This window comes from Pogona vitticeps, chromosome 3 (assembly GCF_051106095.1).
Source record: "Pogona vitticeps strain Pit_001003342236 chromosome 3, PviZW2.1, whole genome shotgun sequence".
Classification (NCBI taxonomy): domain Eukaryota; kingdom Metazoa; phylum Chordata; class Lepidosauria; order Squamata; family Agamidae; genus Pogona; species Pogona vitticeps.
The window spans coordinates 186281290-186300725 of NC_135785.1; the positions used below are offsets into that span (position 1 = coordinate 186281290).

General features: G+C 39.8%; 1 protein-coding gene across 4 annotated transcripts in view; it reads right to left on the reverse strand.

Moving 5' to 3' along the window:
- MAP3K15 (mitogen-activated protein kinase kinase kinase 15) overlaps window positions 1–19436 on the reverse strand; it is an 84731-nt gene that overhangs the window by 5029 nt on the left and 60266 nt on the right. For 3 of the 4 annotated variants that reach the window (XM_020789177.3, XM_072994316.2, XM_072994317.2), the window contains 9 exons: window positions 17541–17674; window positions 15897–16024; window positions 13642–13772; window positions 13352–13457; window positions 9785–9942; window positions 7745–7928; window positions 6525–6702; window positions 5363–5537; window positions 785–970 (listed from right to left, as the gene is read on the reverse strand). In XM_020789177.3, coding sequence (XP_020644836.3) covers window positions 785–970; window positions 5363–5537; window positions 6525–6702; window positions 7745–7928; window positions 9785–9942; window positions 13352–13457; window positions 13642–13772; window positions 15897–16024; window positions 17541–17674 — 1380 coding nt within the window. The remainder of the gene's footprint in view (window positions 1–784; window positions 971–5362; window positions 5538–6524; window positions 6703–7744; window positions 7929–9784; window positions 9943–13351; window positions 13458–13641; window positions 13773–15896; window positions 16025–17540; window positions 17675–19436) is intronic. The other variant, XM_072994315.2, reaches the window with a different exon arrangement.

Sequence of the window (19436 nt, forward strand, 5' to 3'; positions counted from 1 at the left end):
TATATACAATAAGTAAAAGAATTATTTCTTTTGTAGAAAAGACAGTTTGCTACTTCCAGTAACTTGTAGTCTATGTATGTATTCCAAATGTTGCATTACTACAGCCTCCTTCACTGTAACCTTTTTGCCAATCCAGAGAAGTGCTAGAGTCTAACAATATCTGGAGACCCACAAGTTCCCCACACTTTGTCTGTATCATAATTGATATGTTTGGATTTTAGATAGGACTATTTCCTAACCTTGCAGGATATATTGTCTCTGTTATAAAAAAATCTACACTTCCCAAGTACTGTGATTATTTTCAACTGCATTGCATCAGAAGCAAAGAAAGCTATTAGATGGTTACAGATAGCATATTGTATTTCTTTTAGAAGTGCATCAAGAACTGGGTCCTCTTTTTCATTCACGTTCTGTGCACAGAATACTACTTCCCAAAAGCTTGTCACAAAGCAAGAAGTGAGAGTATATAAAATATATTTTAGATTTTCTCTGTGCATTCTGGCTTGCATCTTTGGTCCTCTGCTTTGAAAATTATGGGTCTAATGACTGCCTAGTACACCATCAGACACCACAGGATATTCTACTTTTTCCAGCATACAAGGATGTGCTGCCATCTCCCCTGAAATGGCAGCACATCCTTGAAAAACACTAAAGCACTGTCTGTAGAGTAGTGGATGAACACTGACCCAGGGGAGCAGGATATATATGAATCTGGGTTGCAAGAGCACGTTCTAAGGACTGTACTTTTCCCCACAGTCTAAATATGATATTTTATGAAACATACAGCATCTTGAAATCCAAACAGCATTAGATGAATCTGATTGATGGAAGTACTGTCAAAGTCCAGGTCCATTTTCAATTTGGATATAGTGGATGCCATGACTCTGTGTTCAGGGGAGCGTATGAAATCCCGCAAAATTCCAATTATCTGTTTGATGTGAGCAACTGAAAGGTGTAGTTCTTCAGAACTCTGGGGGGTGGAAAGGATACAAATGCACAATTATAAAGCAAAACCATAAAGCAAATGGTAAATTAACAGACATAAGAGTTAGGAAAACTTTCGGATTAACCAGAAAAGGGGGAGGACCCAAAAGAGGCCCTTCCTTTTGTTTTTTGGGTTCTTTTGTGGATTCCCAAAAGAGACCTTCCTAACCCTGAAGGTTTGTTTAAATAAGCGAGAGGACACAAACATTATGGAGGTTTCTGTTTGCGTTTTGCTCTTACACTAAACGTTCCCTCCATCTAAATTGCCCGAGACGTTTTCCTCACCTCAGTGTTACTGCCGGGCACCTTCTTGCCCTGTTGCCAGATCTTCTAGACGGAGTCTCCCTTTCGCCTCCCCTTCCTTCCCTTGCTGCCACTGCCACCGGGCTCCTTGCTCTGCTGCCACCCCCACTTCCCCTTCCTTCCCTTGCTCCTGCCACATGCCTGGCCTTGCTGCCAGCCCTGTCTGTTCCACTCTCCGCTCAGCCTTTCTCTTGCTGCCACCATTGCCAGGTTTCTTGTCCTGCTCTCACTGCTGCCATCCCTGTTTTTCCTCTCCCTTCTCCCCTCACTGTTGTTGTTCTTCATCCAGCTGTCAATGCTACCCCATCACTTCCCCCCTCCTTCCCTCCCTGCCGCCGCCACCACCACCACACTCCCTACCCTCCTACCACCTGTCAGCCCCCTTTCCGTTTCCCCCTCCTTCCCTCACTACTGCCGAGCTCTTTAGCCTCCTGCCAGTCCAGCTCTCCTGATGCCGCCATTGACGAATGGGGAAAAAAACGAACCAAAATGACTTCAAAGAGGAGTCCCTTTTCAATGGTAAGCCAAAGGAGGCATGCTGCCTCAAAAAACAAACTTCTTCCCCGAAAGAAGCTTCTGACATGCATATTCCTGATGAGAGCTGTTTGTTGTTCATTTCTCAGTAAATTCTGAATTATATTATGAAGGTATTTTTTAAAAAGGTTTATTTTAGAGAAGTAACAATGGGATCATGTTTGAAAACTGTCCATTTATTTTCTTTAAAAACAACTACCACACATTCTTTCTACCTCAGTGATTCTCAGACAGTCTAGTGCTCTGGGATTGCTAGGCTGCTGTGACAGGGGGCTAAGAGATGTCCTAGAATCTTATGTAACTCTTTTGGGATCATCATCAGCTTATGCATGCCAGACCTGAGACATCTGTGCTGTGCTGACTTCCAGGCTCTCAGTAAGTGAGTGGCACCCTTATGCAAAAACATGGAACCCCAGCATGCTCTGATACAGCCTGCACTACAGATAACATGTAAACTAAGCAAGATCCCAGAAGCAGCAGCCCTGCTCAGGAAGTACAGCGCTACCCACAGACCACATCCAACTGAGCAAGGGAATGCCTGCAGATGGTATTAACAGTGTTGACTTATAATTGCAAGAAAGGTGTCTGCCCACAGTACGTGGAGCTGAGCTAGCAAACGGCATCCAATTTTAATTCACAGCAACACTAAATGTATGAGAACTTTGGGAAACACTGCTTCAGGCTGCGAGGTTTCTCATGTCATAAAATGTCTAGTAAAATTAAAGGCATTCAGAAATCTCTGAAAACATGTTTTGATTATTGTTGGAACCACATGTATTGCTGGCTTCCACTTAACTTAATTGCAGCCATGGGAACATAGAGGAGAACTTGCCAGTAAGTGCTTAATTAACATTTGGTTTCTGACAGTTACCATTTAATCTTAGTTAAGCTGGAATCCTGGCTAACATTAAGGTGGAACTGGGAATTCGTTCCTGGGGTAATGAATTTCTTTGGTTGTCTCAGCCATGAATAATTAGGAGTACCAGTCCTAGGTCTCAGTTCTTAAGCTGATTCATATTAATTAGGATCTGAGTACTGTGGTGTTTTAAGTACTGAGAAACGGACTTGGAAGCTGAACTGGGACATTGTCAGCTTCCATGAAATGTGCACATGTCCTGCATGCCATTCTGTCACTTCATGCAAAGAGCAGCAGAGGGCAGTCTTCCATTGGGCATGTCTTCCTTTGGCTCATGGATTGAATTAAAGAACAAGAGAACAGGCAGGATATAACAAAATTCAACATTAGTGTAGCTAAATGTTGTGCAGCCAGACTTTCTTAAGTCTGAAATTAAGTGTTTCAATATATCTCCTCCTCTTCCTCCTCCTCTTCTTCTTTTGCACATAACAAACTGATGATGTATCATCATGTCTTTTTCAGTCCTTTAACACAAATACATATTGTCATACTGTATTTCTCATATGGTAGGAAACAGATATAGCAAAAATGTGTTGTACAAGGCATGGAAACAAAACAAAAAATTACTAATTACTTCCAGCTACTCTCAGGGTTCAAAAAAAAATCAACATAAGTAAGAAATCCCATTTCTCTGCATTTCAAAGCAGCAGCAGGAAGGAGTGTTTTGGACTACAGGTGTGAATGCACTGAACTCTTCCTATGGTCTCTGCTTTTGCCCTACTACCCAACAAGCAAAACTACCCTCTGCGGTGTTCCAGATGCGTGCTTATGAAGTGTAACATGAATTTCCATGGCCAAGTGGGCATCTGAAACCAGATCCTCTAAATCTTAGCCCAATGCTCTATCACTATACCACACCGACTTTCCTTTAAAGAAACTGAAGGCACGCCAAAACTGTGCTTATTTTTTATATATTAAAAAATAAAAACATTTAAGATTTTTTTTAAAAAAAACTAGATGGTTTAGTTCATTGGCTATGGAAACTTTGGTATCACAATCACAAATAGCTGGACTACTACCAGGACTCACTAAGTGAGGGATGGCAAACCTATGGCACGCGTGCCACAGCTGAAACGCAGAGCCTCTTCTGCGGGCACGCGAGCCATAAGTCACCGGATCGCTACCCTTGGCAGCCAAACCTGAGGAGGTGGCTGCAGCTGCAGTGCTAGCACCCGAACAGGTGGCGGGCCAGGATGCGGAGCAGCTGGCGCTGACTGAGCATGACTGGAGGCGCATCCGGAGTGTGGTCTGGAGGTACCTCCATGTCCGGGATTCCCCCTTCCACTGCTGCTGCCGCTGCCTGCTGGGTCGGCCCCCCTCCCCAGTTTGGGCACTTGGGCTCAAAAAGGTTAGCCATCACTGCACTAGGCCTTATATAACAATTGCTCTGTATTAAAATCCACCTTTAAGTAAAGCTCTCTGCCTTTCATTTTATAGGACAGTGCCTTTCGAAAAAGGAAAAGAAAATGCCCTCTCCTGAATCAAGAGGATCATCATCCAGAGTTCTCAATCAGCACCTACACGTTTATAGCTGTTACAAATGAATTTAGGGATTTCTACCCTCTCATATCTTGCATGTGTGCCATATGTCATAATTTGTTTTAATTAATTGTATCAGATAGAGGTTTACTCCTGCTTTTTGCACTCTCACTGGCAGAGACCTCTCAGCATTCTGAGTGGAAACAGACATTTACAAACCGATATTTATTTGGTTCCAGAAACATGAGCAAGCACTGCTTCCTGTTCTAATAGGCCCCTCAGGTAGCTGTAAGGCACTTTGTAGAAAACTTTAAAGGAGAAAGTGTTAAATTCTCTTAATTTTTTAAAACTAATTTCACTTGAGTCTGGACTCACATTAGAATCACTTGTTATAATCACAACACATGCTGTTCTTCTTACAATATTTTTTAATATTTTTATTATGTGATGTAGAATGTTACACTTGCCACAACAGAATATTAAGCTTGTCATAGCTTTTTCTCACACCCGAACAACTACATCTGATCTGCCCCAGCTATGTCTGGTTTTGTTTCTGTCAAGTATGCTGTCACTGTCAGAACGTGTGTGTGTGTGTGTGTGTGTGTGTGTGTGTGTGTGTGTGCGTGCGTGCGCGCGCACGCACGCACGCACGTGCACAAGAGCATGAGGGGGAAGAAGACCAGCTGCTCTTTCTCACTGAATGTTTCTTTGGACTGAATTCCTTGCAAGGGGCATGCAACATCCCCAAATACGGCCACCACCCCCTACTTATAAAATCATTTCATAGCATAGAAAAAGAATGTGTGAGATCCAGAGCCATCTTAAAAACCCTCATATTGAAACATGTTTAAACATAATCATGTGTCATCTTGTGAGACGCATCTATCTGATTTAGGCAGAAAAACACACTGAAAGCACACCCCAAAGCCTAGGAAATTTGTATCATAAAATCAGGAGCAATGTCACCTGGCTCCTCACATTGCTAGCCCACAATTCTCACTTTTTAGACATGATATATACTTTGTGTTCTGAAATTTTTTAATAAGATAATTTACTTTTAAGGTAATAACAACAACAACAACAACAACAACAATAATAATAATGTTACCTTATCCAAACAAGTAAGCAGCCTCACATTAGTATTACCTGTGCGACACACTCTTGCAAATTGGAAGCAACTTGGTTCTGTTCCTCCTTGAGGATTTTGTAGAGGATTGCACGCCGTTCACTGTCCTTCCGTAATAAGAACAGACCAGAATCTTTTTCCTCAAGGGAAGGGGAAGAACTTCGCTCATCCGAAATTGAACTGTCATCAGGAACACTAGGTCAGAAAATGACAGATTCACTGGAAACTGCAAATAATCAAATTGGGAAAACAGCAACACTAACCCAATATTAGCACAATTTTTCATTTTGTGATATGCAATGACAAAGTTTTACCCTATACAGCAGACATGAAGCCAGCCTTAAATCCAGTAGCCATGATCTAATTTACACTTCATGAGTTTATTCAGATCTTATTTTGGAACATACCTTAAACAAAGAAACTTAGCCCACATATCTGGCTATCCAATTTGGAACTTTCATGTTTCTTCTGCACCCCGCCCCCATCTCTGCATATCCAGCCAGATGAAGATTTCAACAGAGGTGGAAAGTTAGCTTCTATTTGTGATTTTTAAAATAGTCTAATAAAATTATTACACAATTCTTCTCTTTGGACTGTGTACAAGGACCACATTGCGTCTGCCCCCATCTCCACCCTGAAATCTCATTGATAGATTTGGCTAGCACAAACCCAGAGAAACAAAGGGACTTGTTACTTCAAAACATACATGAGTCCCACTGATTCAGTGACTGAAATCCTGTTGCTTAAAGCAGTAAGTTGCAATGAGAGTAGGCCCATTGAATCAATGAAACTCACAAAGTTGACTCATTAAATCCCCACTTAGTCAATGGGCCTACTCTAGTTGTGACTTAATCCACTCAGCCACAGGACTTCAGCCAATAAGTCTCATTCTGGTTGGGGATCACAACTGGATATAGGCTAAAATCAACAGTAACAGGACAGTCTAACTGTAATATGGAACTTGTTTATTTGAAGAGTGTACCCCTCTTTCTCAACGGATTGTCTTATTTTTCCGACAAGAGTCTTACTATGCATAAACAAACCTTTAACACCAAATGATCCTTTTGCTGTGCCTCACACACTGGTTGTAACCTTTTAGAACAGTACCTTATCTACTGAATATACGGACGGTGGGTATTTGTAAGGAACTTCATACTGTTTTTCACATAGGTCTGGTTTTACCTCAGCAAATGTGAAATGGGATTCTTTGCTTGAACCTCTGACACAGAGCGCTTTGCCTTTTCAAATAACACATCATGTTGCATATCAGAGTCTGGTGAGACAGAGCCGTGTTCGCTGCTGCTGCTGCCCACCTGCTCTCCTTGGATAGGCAAAGGGAGAGATGTGCTACGGTTAAAATCTGGAACACAGGGGGGTAAAAAGGAAATGGCTAAGAAAATTCACCCACAGCATTTTTCTGCAAATGAAATAATAGAATCATAATCAAAATTCAATGAGTCAACGTAAAAACTATGAATAAATGAAATGAAGCCACTGAGAAAAGCAGTTTGTTTTTCAAGCAGCAGAAATAAATGGTTTATGTGGGGGGGGGGGGGAAACCTCAACCTTTATCTAAAGGAAGAGTTTAATCAACCTTTCCCAGTGCATCCACCTAGGAAGTAGACTAAAGGAGACCTTGTGTTTGATCTCCAACCACTGAAAGAATTATTCCTCATGTGAAAGTGGACTTACAGGCCACATTCTGTTGGAAATTGGCTTGTTTCAGCTGTTTAAGCACTGAGATTTGGTATAAGATTTCTGCCTTGAAAAATCTAAATCAGCATTTGCTCAGAAATCTTTCTGGCAGAATTTCTTGCCCTTTTTTCTTTGAGTTTCCTCACTGTATTTAAAATGCTGGATACCTGTTACCCTATATTTACTTTGAGTATTTATAAAAATATATGTGAGCGAACTGTAGTTCTCCAGATATTATTGTACTGCAAATCCTGTTACCCCACTGGCTAAAGCTGGATGCAGTTGATGGTGCTGCAGTCCAAGGAAATCTGGAGGGCTACAAATTATCCACCTTTTAAAGGTCTTCCAGTAAAAAAAAAATGCTTTGAAACATTTGGTCCAAGTATTCTTCTTCCTTTATTGGAGAAAGAGCAGGACTCTTGTTTCACTCAGTTTGTTATTTTTTTGAATCATTTACATTAAAATTAAAACCAATGTGCATCATAAAAATAGTTTTCACAGTTTGTTTATTTCGTGCATGTCTCGAATCTACCTTGTAGATTTCTTTCTTACTTCTTTTTATTTCTCTGCTGCTTTTCTGCCAGTCACAAGACCAAAAGCAGTTTGGTATGTCAAGCACTCAGAATCAAACAGAAGGATAATTATTACAATTTCTTTACATGACCTATAGTTATATTATAGGTATTTTGGCTGATATAATTCATTACCTGAAGGTTTGAATGCAATTCTGTTTTTCTTGCCTTTGTTAACTTGTTTCAGGAATGGGTCTTTAAGTAAATCAGATGCTGTAACACGTTTATTTGGATCAGGTTCAAAGCAGAGCAAAATAAAGGCTCTTGCTTCAGCTGACAGCGATTCTGGGATTTCAGGATGAATTTTGAACATCCCAACCTGCAAGTAATAAGAATGGTCTCTATAACTGACTTGTTTAATTACATATAATGAAAAATTTAACATAGCACTGTACCAATTCAAAGTCATGTTGATTAACTTCACTCTTAGAACTAGAAAAGCCAACACAACCACACACATCCATATACACAGTCACAGTTGCACATGCACACACATACATATTGATAGATTGGTATGACAATGTATGCAACAATCTTCGAAAACCTGTTGCTTTGTTACACAAAAGGCATAACATTCAGTTGGTGAAATAATGCCTCTAAATCTATGTTCTGAAAACTCTCAGGAGATACCCCATAGACTTGTGTGGATTCTGTTTCTCAGTCTCTTCAGCCCTCTTCTACCTGATCACTGCTTCTAGACACTGGTTGTGGACCTACACTTTGACAAACAGCTGTTTACCGACTGAAATCTCTCCCTGCTGCATCATATCAGTGTGTAAACAAGACTGGTGATAAGAGCAATTATAATTAAGCTGCTAGGTAATACTGGGGAAGTACCGCTTCTGGCAATTACAGTGTGCCCTTTCCTTTTTCTATGGGGGTTATTGACTTGGAAGGTATAAAGTTGTTAACTTGGTGCAACTTCACAGCACTGTTAGAAAAGTTACTTTTTTGAGTGTCATCCTGAGTAACCCCCATGTAGCACGACGAGTAGCCATATGCACTGTGAGATACATCAGGCTGAGAACCAATGAGCTTCAGGGTCCAAAGGGAACTTGAACTGTGATCTTTCACATCACAATCCAACAATCTTACCTTTATACAACATTGGCACAGATTTCCAACACACTTCAAGCTGCTGGTCCTTACTTCTAAAGTAGTTCACAGCTATGGCCCCAAATTTCTTAGAGATTCCTCTCTTTTTTTGATTGTTTGTTTTTTGGTAACGCACCCCCACCCCCAACTTTGGCTGTTCTATCAGCCCTTTGGTTTGTGTGCCAGCTTCACAGGATATGGAAACTGTGACAAACAGAAGCAGGGCCTTTACCTCAAATAGCTCAGACTATGCTGTGATGTCCTGACTGAGGTATGCAGTGATCTTTTTTTTAAAGGGCCTTTAAAAAATGTTGCACAACATACTTTTTCCTCTAGGTTTTGCCTCGGCTGGTCAGGTGAAGGACCAGAGATTCAGTAGAAGAGCATGTGCTTTGCATGTGTTTTCCAGATCTAATCTCTGAGCTAGGTGGACCCGTGGTCTGCTTCAGGAAGGGAGCCTCCCATAATCCTATGAAACAGGACTGTTTTGTGTTGTAGGGTCAGGTGAAGCGCTGTTCTTTTGTGGGGGTGGTTAAATATTCTTTTAACTACTACTCAGTGCTAGTCGCCTCAGACTTATTAATATTATTCAATACATTCATACTAGGTTGGCTGACCAAATATTAATTTGATCATTTGATTGATAGTGCCACATGGTGGCTGGTATTCCAGGAAACTTTAAAACTATATGTTTCTGTGTTTTCCGTCAACCCCAGTATTGAAAAAAAAAAAAAACCAAGCTTTCCTTATTGTTGCAGTGTGCCATGCCACTGTGTAAAACCAGTTGAAAATTTTGCTGAAGCCTCCCCAACTGAATGAACAGCCTAGATATTTTTGACTAGTTTGTACTTTCCTACCTACACTCTAACAATACAAAGGATTTGTACCAGTATATGCGAAGCAAACACATTTGTCACAGTGACACTGCAAGCCTATTAACTCAGTGATAAAAATCCCAGCTTAAGTAAGACATCCAAGCAAGGCTGCTGGAATAAATGAACTTTGATTATGTCCATTATGAACTGGATTAGGCCAAACAGTCTTTGTCAGAATGTATAATCTTTGACTAACAACACTTACTTTGAACATAGCTGCTTGTGGTTCCCCCAGTTCATGAAATGGAGGCTTCCCTGTTGCCATTTCAATAATAGTGCACCCCAACGACCAAATATCAGCTGGCGCACCATACCCTCGAGGCCCCTTATCAATTATTTCGGGAGCCATATACTGCAAAGTTCCTAAAGTGGTGAAAAAGAAGAGCTGTTAGTAACTCCCCACCCCATCTCCGAATAGGTCTCTTCTCATTATCTTGACTGTGAAATGTCATTTGCTAAACAGATGGACTTTACAGATGGGGAAGTGCCAATGGAACTAACTCGGCTGCTAGACTGCATTTCACCACAATTTTTCTGGATGGCTGCCTTTGCTTATGCAACTTGTTTCAAAAGGAAGAAAATGCATTTAATCCATTTCACTAGCATGAAAAGATTACCTTGACTATATTTTCCACATTTTTACACATGCAAAGCCTTTCAACCTGGATACAATCTAAGTGGTGCAAAAAATTATTGAGTAACTAGGGCCTGTGTGGGTAAGTTTGTAGTTTTAAAACAACAAGCTCATTATAGACTAACTTTAGTTTTAATCTTAACAAGAGTAGTAGCATGGAAATCAATGTGATTTTAGTGTTGTCTGAAGTGTCCCATTCATTTCATGGATCTGCTTTTGTTTAGATCAATTTAGATTATTCTATTTGTATATCTTGGTGTTCACAAGGAAGTCTCCGTGATGTCACTGGCAGCCCTGCCTAACTAGTAAAGCCACAGTCTTTAATGCTCTCAGATAACAGATCTCACATTAATTGAACGTCGTTTATTTCGATTGTGATGTTTTACTGTCATTTAATGATATTCTATGATTTTGTAAGCCACCCCGAGTAGATGCTGTCTAGGGGGGTGGGGTATAAATCAAATGAATAAAATAAAATAAAATAAATAATCATAAGCATCTGACTCATCCTGAGTTAACAGCCTGTACACTTCTTCTGATTCAGGCTGTGATCCTCTGTCCCTTCAGCTGGGAATAAGATGTCAATGGAACTGTTAGGTTTTTTCCCCCCAAGAGCATATGGGAAACAAGAAAAGGTAGTATTCAATGAATATTCATGTGGGAGCTGATACTTAGCTTCTGAAATTAGAGTCATCACAACAGCCTTGAAAAAAAACCTCACAGAAATAATGAGCAGCTGTAACACAACATCTCTGGTAGTTTTTTTACTCATCTGTGTAAGGGCTGTTGTGTGATTGAAATATTTAGCAAATAGTTGAATATTCCAGATGGAAAAGCATTATTGAAGCACGTTAGCATAATGGGGGTACTTGGCATTCTGAAGGGAAAAGGATCTCTTGAAAAGAAGGAGGAATTGACAGAGCTTAGAAAAGTTACTTTTTTGGACTATAAGTCCCAGTGTTCTAGCCAGGTAGGTTGGAAACACATTCCAGGAGTTGAATATGATAACATTTCAAAATTCAGAGGAAACAATATCTTTGAATCATGATAAATCAAATGAACAACTGGAAAGGCCAGGATCACATTTTAGAGAGTTACAGATTGATAAAGGAAACAAGATCTTTGCTATACATATATTTATTCAGGAGTAAACCCCACTGTTTTCACTGGGAGCTATCTACAGTAGTCGCTTGCCACTAGATGGGCAGGATAGAAATTTAACAAGTTTAATAAATATATGTATATTTACATCTTTATTCATGGTTAGCACATATTTTCAAGTATTTTCATTGTTTCTGCTCATTTTAAGCCATTTCCACACATGTATATTAAAATGCAAGCAATACGCATATTCCTGGTAGACAGTAATACAGTGGTGCCTCGCTTAATGGGCGCCCTGTTTAACAATGAAATCGCATAACGACGAAGATTTTGCAATCACTTTGCGATGTTCCCTATGGGGAAAAACCGCTTTGCGATGTTCGGTACCTTGTTTCGCTTACCGATCATCGCAAAGCAATGATTTTTTAACAGCTGATTGGTGGTTCCAAAATGGCCACCGGGTAAAAAAAATGGCTGCCTGCTGTTTTCTGGGATGGATTCCTCGCTTACCGGGCAGCAAAAATGGCCGCGGTATGGAGGATTTTCGCTTTAAGGTGAGTTTTAAGCCCATAGGAACGCATTGAAGGGGTTTCAATGCATTCCCATGGGCTTTTTAATATCGCATAGCGACGAAATCGCTTTGCAGTGATTTTTTGCTGCACGGATTATCGTCGCTATGCGAGGCACCACTGTATGTGTATTGTGTATGATCAATTATGCTAATAGAAGGAAACTGAGGAAGAAACGCCCTATATATATATTTATTATCATTGTTAATTCTGACATTACAATTACTTTTAAAATAAGCAAAGGCAGGTGGAGATACACCATGATGGTAGCCAACCTCAGCAACACAGATGGTGCCGAGAGAGAAATAAGCAAAGAGGTACATAAACCTTAAATGAACACAACTTCAGTGTTTCCAAGGAACAATAGATTTCACTTATACAAACAAGATTCCATGCACATCTGTCCTCCCTATACAAGCAAGACCCATTGATTTTAAATCTGGAAAAATGAAAAACTCAAAATCAATGAAACAAACAATATGTAATCATGTTAAGTCAGAGAAAGCGAACATCAATAGGCATTACCAGTTTATCCAGCTGTACCCTTTGGAACAGTTACATATTCACAGAGGTAGTATTTAACCACTTTACTCAAGCGTAAGATTCCCCAGCATAATTGATAACAGGAATGAGACACAGTAGTCAAGAAGTAACGGTGTATACAGTGATCAAAATACAGCCTTGTTAAAAAGGAAAGGAGGTCACTCTCTCTTTCTCTCTCTCTCTCTCAATCTCTTGCTCTGCATTGATCTAGGGATGCAGTCCTAAGCACACACACTTGAAAATAACTCCCAATGAAAATAGGGGGGACTGACTCTTGAATAAATACATATAGAGTTAGGCTGTAAGAACATAATGCAAAGCAGGTGATGTGGTTAAAAGATCAAATCAGGCAGACCAAGTTCTAGGCCACTTCACAAATTATAGCATTCCTCAAGTGGCTAAAAGCTGATCAGCTGAAATACTGTTTTGTAGTTACACCAACAGAAGGAAAATGCATAATGTGCAGTGGCAAATCACTACTAATTAATGAGTCCTTGCTTAGCTTCTTTCCTCCCCATCCATCAGGTGGTTCAGTGTGCAACCAGGAATCCAAGTGCAGACTTGTTAATTAGAAGTAATTTGCCACTGTGAGTTACGAAGTCCTTTCCACCAGTATAACTAAGTAACAGGATTTTGGCAATTGTGTGACTAATTTCTTACTTTTACATACAATGACTATTTTTGACCAGGAACTACCAAGCTCGACAGTGCTTTATGCTGTCACTTTGTACGAGGATGGAGAATGTCAACCCCTACCTTCCAGTATCTAGAAAGAGGCTCAGCAACCACATGAACTCTTTGAAGATGCCAGAGGACGTGAAGATGGCCTACAGTGTTGAAAGAAAGAAAGAAAGAAAGAAAGAAAGAAAGAAAGAAAGAAAGAAAGAAAGAAAGAAAGAAAGAAAGAAAGAAAGATTTCTATTACCTGTAAATGTTTCTGTACAGGGATTGACTCCTGCAAGACGTTTGGAAGTTCCAAAATCAGATATTTTTACTACTCCACTGTATGTATTTACTAAAACATTGTCTCCCTAAGAGAAAATAAAGAAGAAGAGACAGATGTAAACATCTCCAGAAACTCTGCCAAGATTTAACTGAATTCTGCATCTTTATATTTGTTAACAATACTTGGGAGGGATATTATAAAGTCGTCCTGAAAAAGCAACATGTATTAATATATGATAAATAAACATAGTGAAGCATATGAATGCTCACTTTTATGTCTCTGTGCACAATCTGGTTCTCATGGAGATACTTCAGGCCTTCTAGGATCTGCTTGGTGTAGAATTTAATTGTGGGTTCTTTCAGTGGTCCCCATTTTGACCTTAGGAGAGCAGAAAGGCTTCCTGGGGTTAGGCAGAAAAGAAAAGGTACAACATTATTCTTTTCAGGACAATCCTATTACAAATGAAACCCTATCACTGTATATCTATGTACAATAGGGCCCTATATCCACGGGACAAGTATCCACTGTTTCACTTGCAAATTGTTTACCTTACCCTGAGCAGGGGTTGGACTTGATGGTCTTACAGACCTCTTCCAACTCCATTATTCTATTATTTTATATAATTCTAAATGCTGAGCCCAAGTTCATATCGGGGCATGCCACTCATGGGACTCCCAAATGTTATGTGAACTGTTTTGCACTCTACTTGTTTGCACAGGGAGATACTGTAGACCTATTTGTGGTTTTCTGGTCAACCCACCAAAGCAATGATGGGATCAGAGAGAGAGAAAGTGATAAGAGGGAGACAAAAGGTCTCTGTTTCCAAGCCCCTACAGTCTTACGAGAGGGAAGAATCAGTGCAGCCTCTATTGCTGAGTCTGAAGAGTTTGGCACAAGTGAGAACTAAGCACCGTCCAGCTACCTTTCCCTGGCAAAGAGATCATAGAATCTGGGGACCTGCCAGTTCTGCTTTTCCCATGTTGCCTGAATGCTTCCCAAATGATATACGTGAATTGACTGGCTCCCATGTTTTAAGCTGACCTCTTCTTTTTTCTCTTCCTGACTGTGACTATGCACGGTTACATGGAGTTTTAGTTCCACTGGTGTTTACTAAGATCTTGGTCTTAGAACTAATTTTAAACCAGTCAGCATTCTGAGTGCAACAAAGTCATTTCTGTTAGTCTTGTAAAAGTGCAGGAAATTTACTAAAATGTTTCACTTGAAAAATGGAAAGTTGTAGTGCTCTGCCAGACCACAAGCACATTTATCTCCATTGCATCTACGGTGCCTTGGCAATGGCTCTCCAGATAAAAATCTTGCAGTGGCCAGTAATCCCTACTATGAGAAGCCAAAGGCTACACCTGGGACCTTTTACATGCAAAGCATGTGTGCTGCCACTCAGCTACCACCATCTCCATGAGTCCAGCCTTCTACAAGAAAATATTTTAGATACATTGGCCATTTATTTGTACCTTTCTTGACCTCTCTAAACACATTTGAAAAACCTATTCTAGCACCAAGAATAATGCACATAAAAAGTCAGCTGTGACATGTCTTTTGGATTTGGACCAAAACGAGCTCAGAACTGCAAAAAGAACTGTTAATACAATTCACCAGAGGTACTTTTTAATAGAAGCTGTGTTAAGGCTTTGCATTCCAAGGAGAATTCTCAACCTTTTTTTATTCATTGCAGAGTTGGGTATAACTCCTCTTGCTGCAGGTAGAAACTAATTAACTGGGTTTTATTAACATGTGCTAAGTCCACAGTCACCTGATCTCTACTCTTCCTGTTTCTGTAAATTACTTCTAAGACCAATCTTTCACTCTCCCCCACACCCCGCCACATTCTCTTTGTCTTGTAAGCTTGCCACTGCCAAGATGCTCTTCCACCTGACATTTGACTTTTAAGTGCCAACCCTCACATTCCAAGTACCTTCTGAAGGCCCATTTGTTAACCTTGCTTCTTCCAATTAATTTCCTTTCCCTTATCTTTCTTTTCTCCCTGCCTAACACATCTTGTCATGTACCCTGGGCTATATGTAAGTGTGAAAATTAGGCATGTGTTTTAATTTTTAATTCTGGAACAATAACCTTTTAAAAATGCCCTTTATAAATAATTATAACAGAAAGACGTGTATATGTGTGTGTGTGTGTTTGTGTGTGTTTAGTATAACAGGTGTGCCTGAGTCAAATCCTAGATTCAGACTGTTCTACTTAAAATTTAATGTGAATGCAGCTTAAAAATCAGAGTTTTGTATCTAAGCATTTCGCAGTACCACCCTGCATAATATAGAAATTACTTTTGTGTGAGACTAGTTATACCAGAACATTGTGGCACATTCTTGATTAAACAAATAATATATTCGTGGGGTTTTTTTCGTATACAAATTAGGTCCATATTGATTTGATTGTAGGAAGTCCAAAACATTCTAGAGATGATTGAGAGGCAAATTAATATGACATGAATGCAAAGTTTGACATTGATGTACAGGAAGGAACAAGGCAAAATTAGTATGATACAAACCTCCTGGGACCTGCTCCATGAAGATTTTAATGTATCCATCTTCAGAAACAGAACCAAGATACTGGACAATGTTTCGATGCTTTAAATATTTGTGAAGGGCAATTTCTTCATGCAGTGGCTGAGAATATCTATCACGACGAACATATACCATGAAAAATAGTTGAAACTTACAAAAGCCAGAAGAAAACCTAAATAACCTAAAATATCTTACACCAGCAAGTAAGGGTTAACAATAATTCTTCAACCATGAAATAATGACCCTACAATTGTTGCTACAATAATCCACAGTTCCAAAGGGAAGGACAGGACTCATGCTGTGAAAGTGTGCCTTCCGCTAGAGCTGGGAGGTAGAACGCACTACAAGGACATGGTACTGTTTGTCACAGGGTTCAATAGTGCACAATAGTAGGACAGCTGTAGTTGCTACCCTGCTCCCATACCCAGGAATCAAGACACAGGACTTCTTGGTTGAACTGAATGTAAGTTTATTAAATTGTATTAATGGGTCTGCAATGTTTATAACTAGCTACTAATAAAATATTCTCCTCGCAGTCCCTGTAGATATACCTGCTACAATTATATGGTAGCACCTCCAACTCACCTTGGTGAAGGAATTCCATTGCGGCTTATGCTACAGAGAAATATTGATTGTAATCTTTGCTCTTCTCCTTTGTCCATCTTAAAGGCTGTGTTGAAATCACCATGGCAGTGATACCAAGCCAGCCACCCCTTGAGCTCTTGAGACCTCCCTAATTGAAGACAGCCAGCTAAAAAGATTGGCTAGCTTCCGTTAACTATTTTGCCATTAATTTGTGTCTTATCCCACTCACATTACATCAGCTAAACTGTGATTTATTAACTGACTTATTAGGTCCACAGTGCAGAGTAGATGTCTTTTCTCCAACCACTGCTGCTGTGATGGAGGTGGTGCACTTCAAACGGCACACCCATACTTGAGTCTCACTGGTCACATCTAAAAAGCCTGTGTACTTGGTCTGGGACAGCCCTGACACATTTTCACCATTCCCTTTAAGATGACAGGACCAAACTTCCACAAATATATTCCATGGCTGAAATTCAGTTCCACAACTTATACCACATAAGGCTGATGACCACCTTTCATGAGCAGCAACTTGCTGCTACTGCTGACATCACCCCTGTTGTGTAACATAGAGTTGTGCAACAGGATTTCAGGCAATATGTTAAAACAAGCCTTGTCTGTCTTATTTCCAAGTTATATCTGAACACCACATGCTTGGCTTCAATTTATCTGTACAAGACTTCATATATCAGCTATGTCAGCTTAACTGCCATGGTATAAAGTGCTGCAGCAAATTGCCACTAGTTAACAAGTCACTGCTTGTATCCCTTGACATGCACCAATTGCATGAGTTGGTGCATGATAAATAATATGCGTGGCAACTTGTTAATTAGTGGCAATTTGCTACTGCCATTTATGCTGTTATGCTGATGCCTTTGTAACTAATAGCACAGTCCAACAGGATCTGTCCTACAAGTTTTTATACTAGCCACATGCTTTTAGTTGTGTAGACAGGTTTTAAGCGCAATCTCCTTCTAAAGATTATAAAAGGGTATTCAGTACTCACATGTATGGAAGAAAGAATACTGTATATCAAAACTGACCTGCTGTCTCTCTCTGGTATTTCTTTGATGGCTATTCGGACCTGATTGCTAAGATCTCTTCCAGCATAAACAATCCCATAGGTTCCTTTGCCTAACACTACTCTGTCTCCATTCTCATCATAATCATACTCATACTGAAAGCAGAAAGGCACAAAGAAAGAAAATTTGAAGCACAAAGAAAGAATACTGTCAAAACAACAACCTGATTTTGACACATGCTATTAACAATGCTTTAATTGCCCTGAAGTTCAACAGAACTGGTAGCACTTAATAAGCAAGCATTTTTGTATATCTTCCATTTATGATGGGGTGTGCTGAACCTACAAAAATTGTGTTTGGTCTGATAAGGGCAATAGTCAGAGAGAAACACTGAACTGTTAAAAAAACTGGTCACATTTAAGACTTCATAAGCAGAATTCCCTTGCAATTCATACATTTTAGAGCATTTTTGGTTTGAAAGAAGAACTGGAACAAGGATGATAAAACAATGGTAAATGAACAAAAATGTTACATGTACAAAGATGTAAAAGGGCCATTTGAAAATGACTACATATATGATGGTAGCATGTTTTGAAGCATAAATGCCAGAGATATAGCTGTATCACTTCAAAGGGCACAAGATATCAGTTCTCTCATTCACGTTTCTTGACTGGTCATAAGAACATAAGAGCCCTGCTGGATCAGGCCAAGGGCCCATCCAGTCCAGCTTCCTGCATCTCACAGTTGCCCCACCAGATGTTTCTGGGAGCACAGGAGACAACTAGACACCTGTCTCCAGACACCACTCCCCTGCATCTGGCATTTTGAGGTACAATTCTCTATTTCTTTGTCTCTCTACAGTAGTGCTAAAAAAACTAGCTCCTACAAGTATCTCACACATCTGTGGAAATCTGTCAATATGCCCTTGAAATTCTCTGAAGCTCATTCTGAAACAGCTGCTGAGCCTACAGAGTACGCAAGGGAAATCTTTGTATAGTTTAACATGACCTCGTCACCAAATGAGTTCACCTTCCAAACAGTTCCATTTTTCATGCTTTGGCACTTCACAGTTCATTGTAAGCTGCCGCCCAGAAATGACAGAGGGAGAGTAGGGTAATTTTTTTTTAGCATTACCCATATTCCACAGCTATAAAACAGTATCCAACAAGCAGAGAGGCTTCAGGACAGCGATCAAATTGGCAAAATATTAGCTCAAATATTATTTTTAGCACATTTCCACACAAAGCAATCCTATGTATGTTTACAATGAAGTCCTCCCGTGTTCATTGGGGCTTAATTTTAGGCAAGTATGCAGAGGACTGCAGGCTTGCTATATCCAAATATCTAAAGATAAACATTGTTGTGCAATGGGTAATAAATTCTACGTATATAGACAGCAGTTATCATGCCCCACTTCACATTTTAAGCAATCCTATCCAGACTGACATGATAAAGAGAGGGAATATAATGCATACTATACTAGTTTGCCTTTGTATAAGAACATGTTTTAATCAAGATGTGGAATAAATTGATCTTCTATATGACCTTGGCTGAGGAACGTCAAGTTCATCCTGTGTGGAATTCAACTACAGCTTTTCATGTACAGGAACTTTGTTGAAATCTGTATCCAGAGTGTAGATATGAAATTATGTTGTGTTCTCCAATCTTTTCTGTGAAGAGCTTCTTTTTTTTTAGTCTGCCATCATTCTATTATCATTTTCAGTGATACTTATCGAACCTTGATAAGCAACTGAGGCACATTATGCCTTTCTTGTTTATCTTGAAACTACCAAATATATGCTAGCGCTGTAACATGTGCTTTGTGAGTTAAGCAGGAAAAAAAAATACTTGAGCATAAATAAATAGCTCTCTGAATTAGGATATAATAATATTTATTTTGTAGAAGCAGTAGTGACA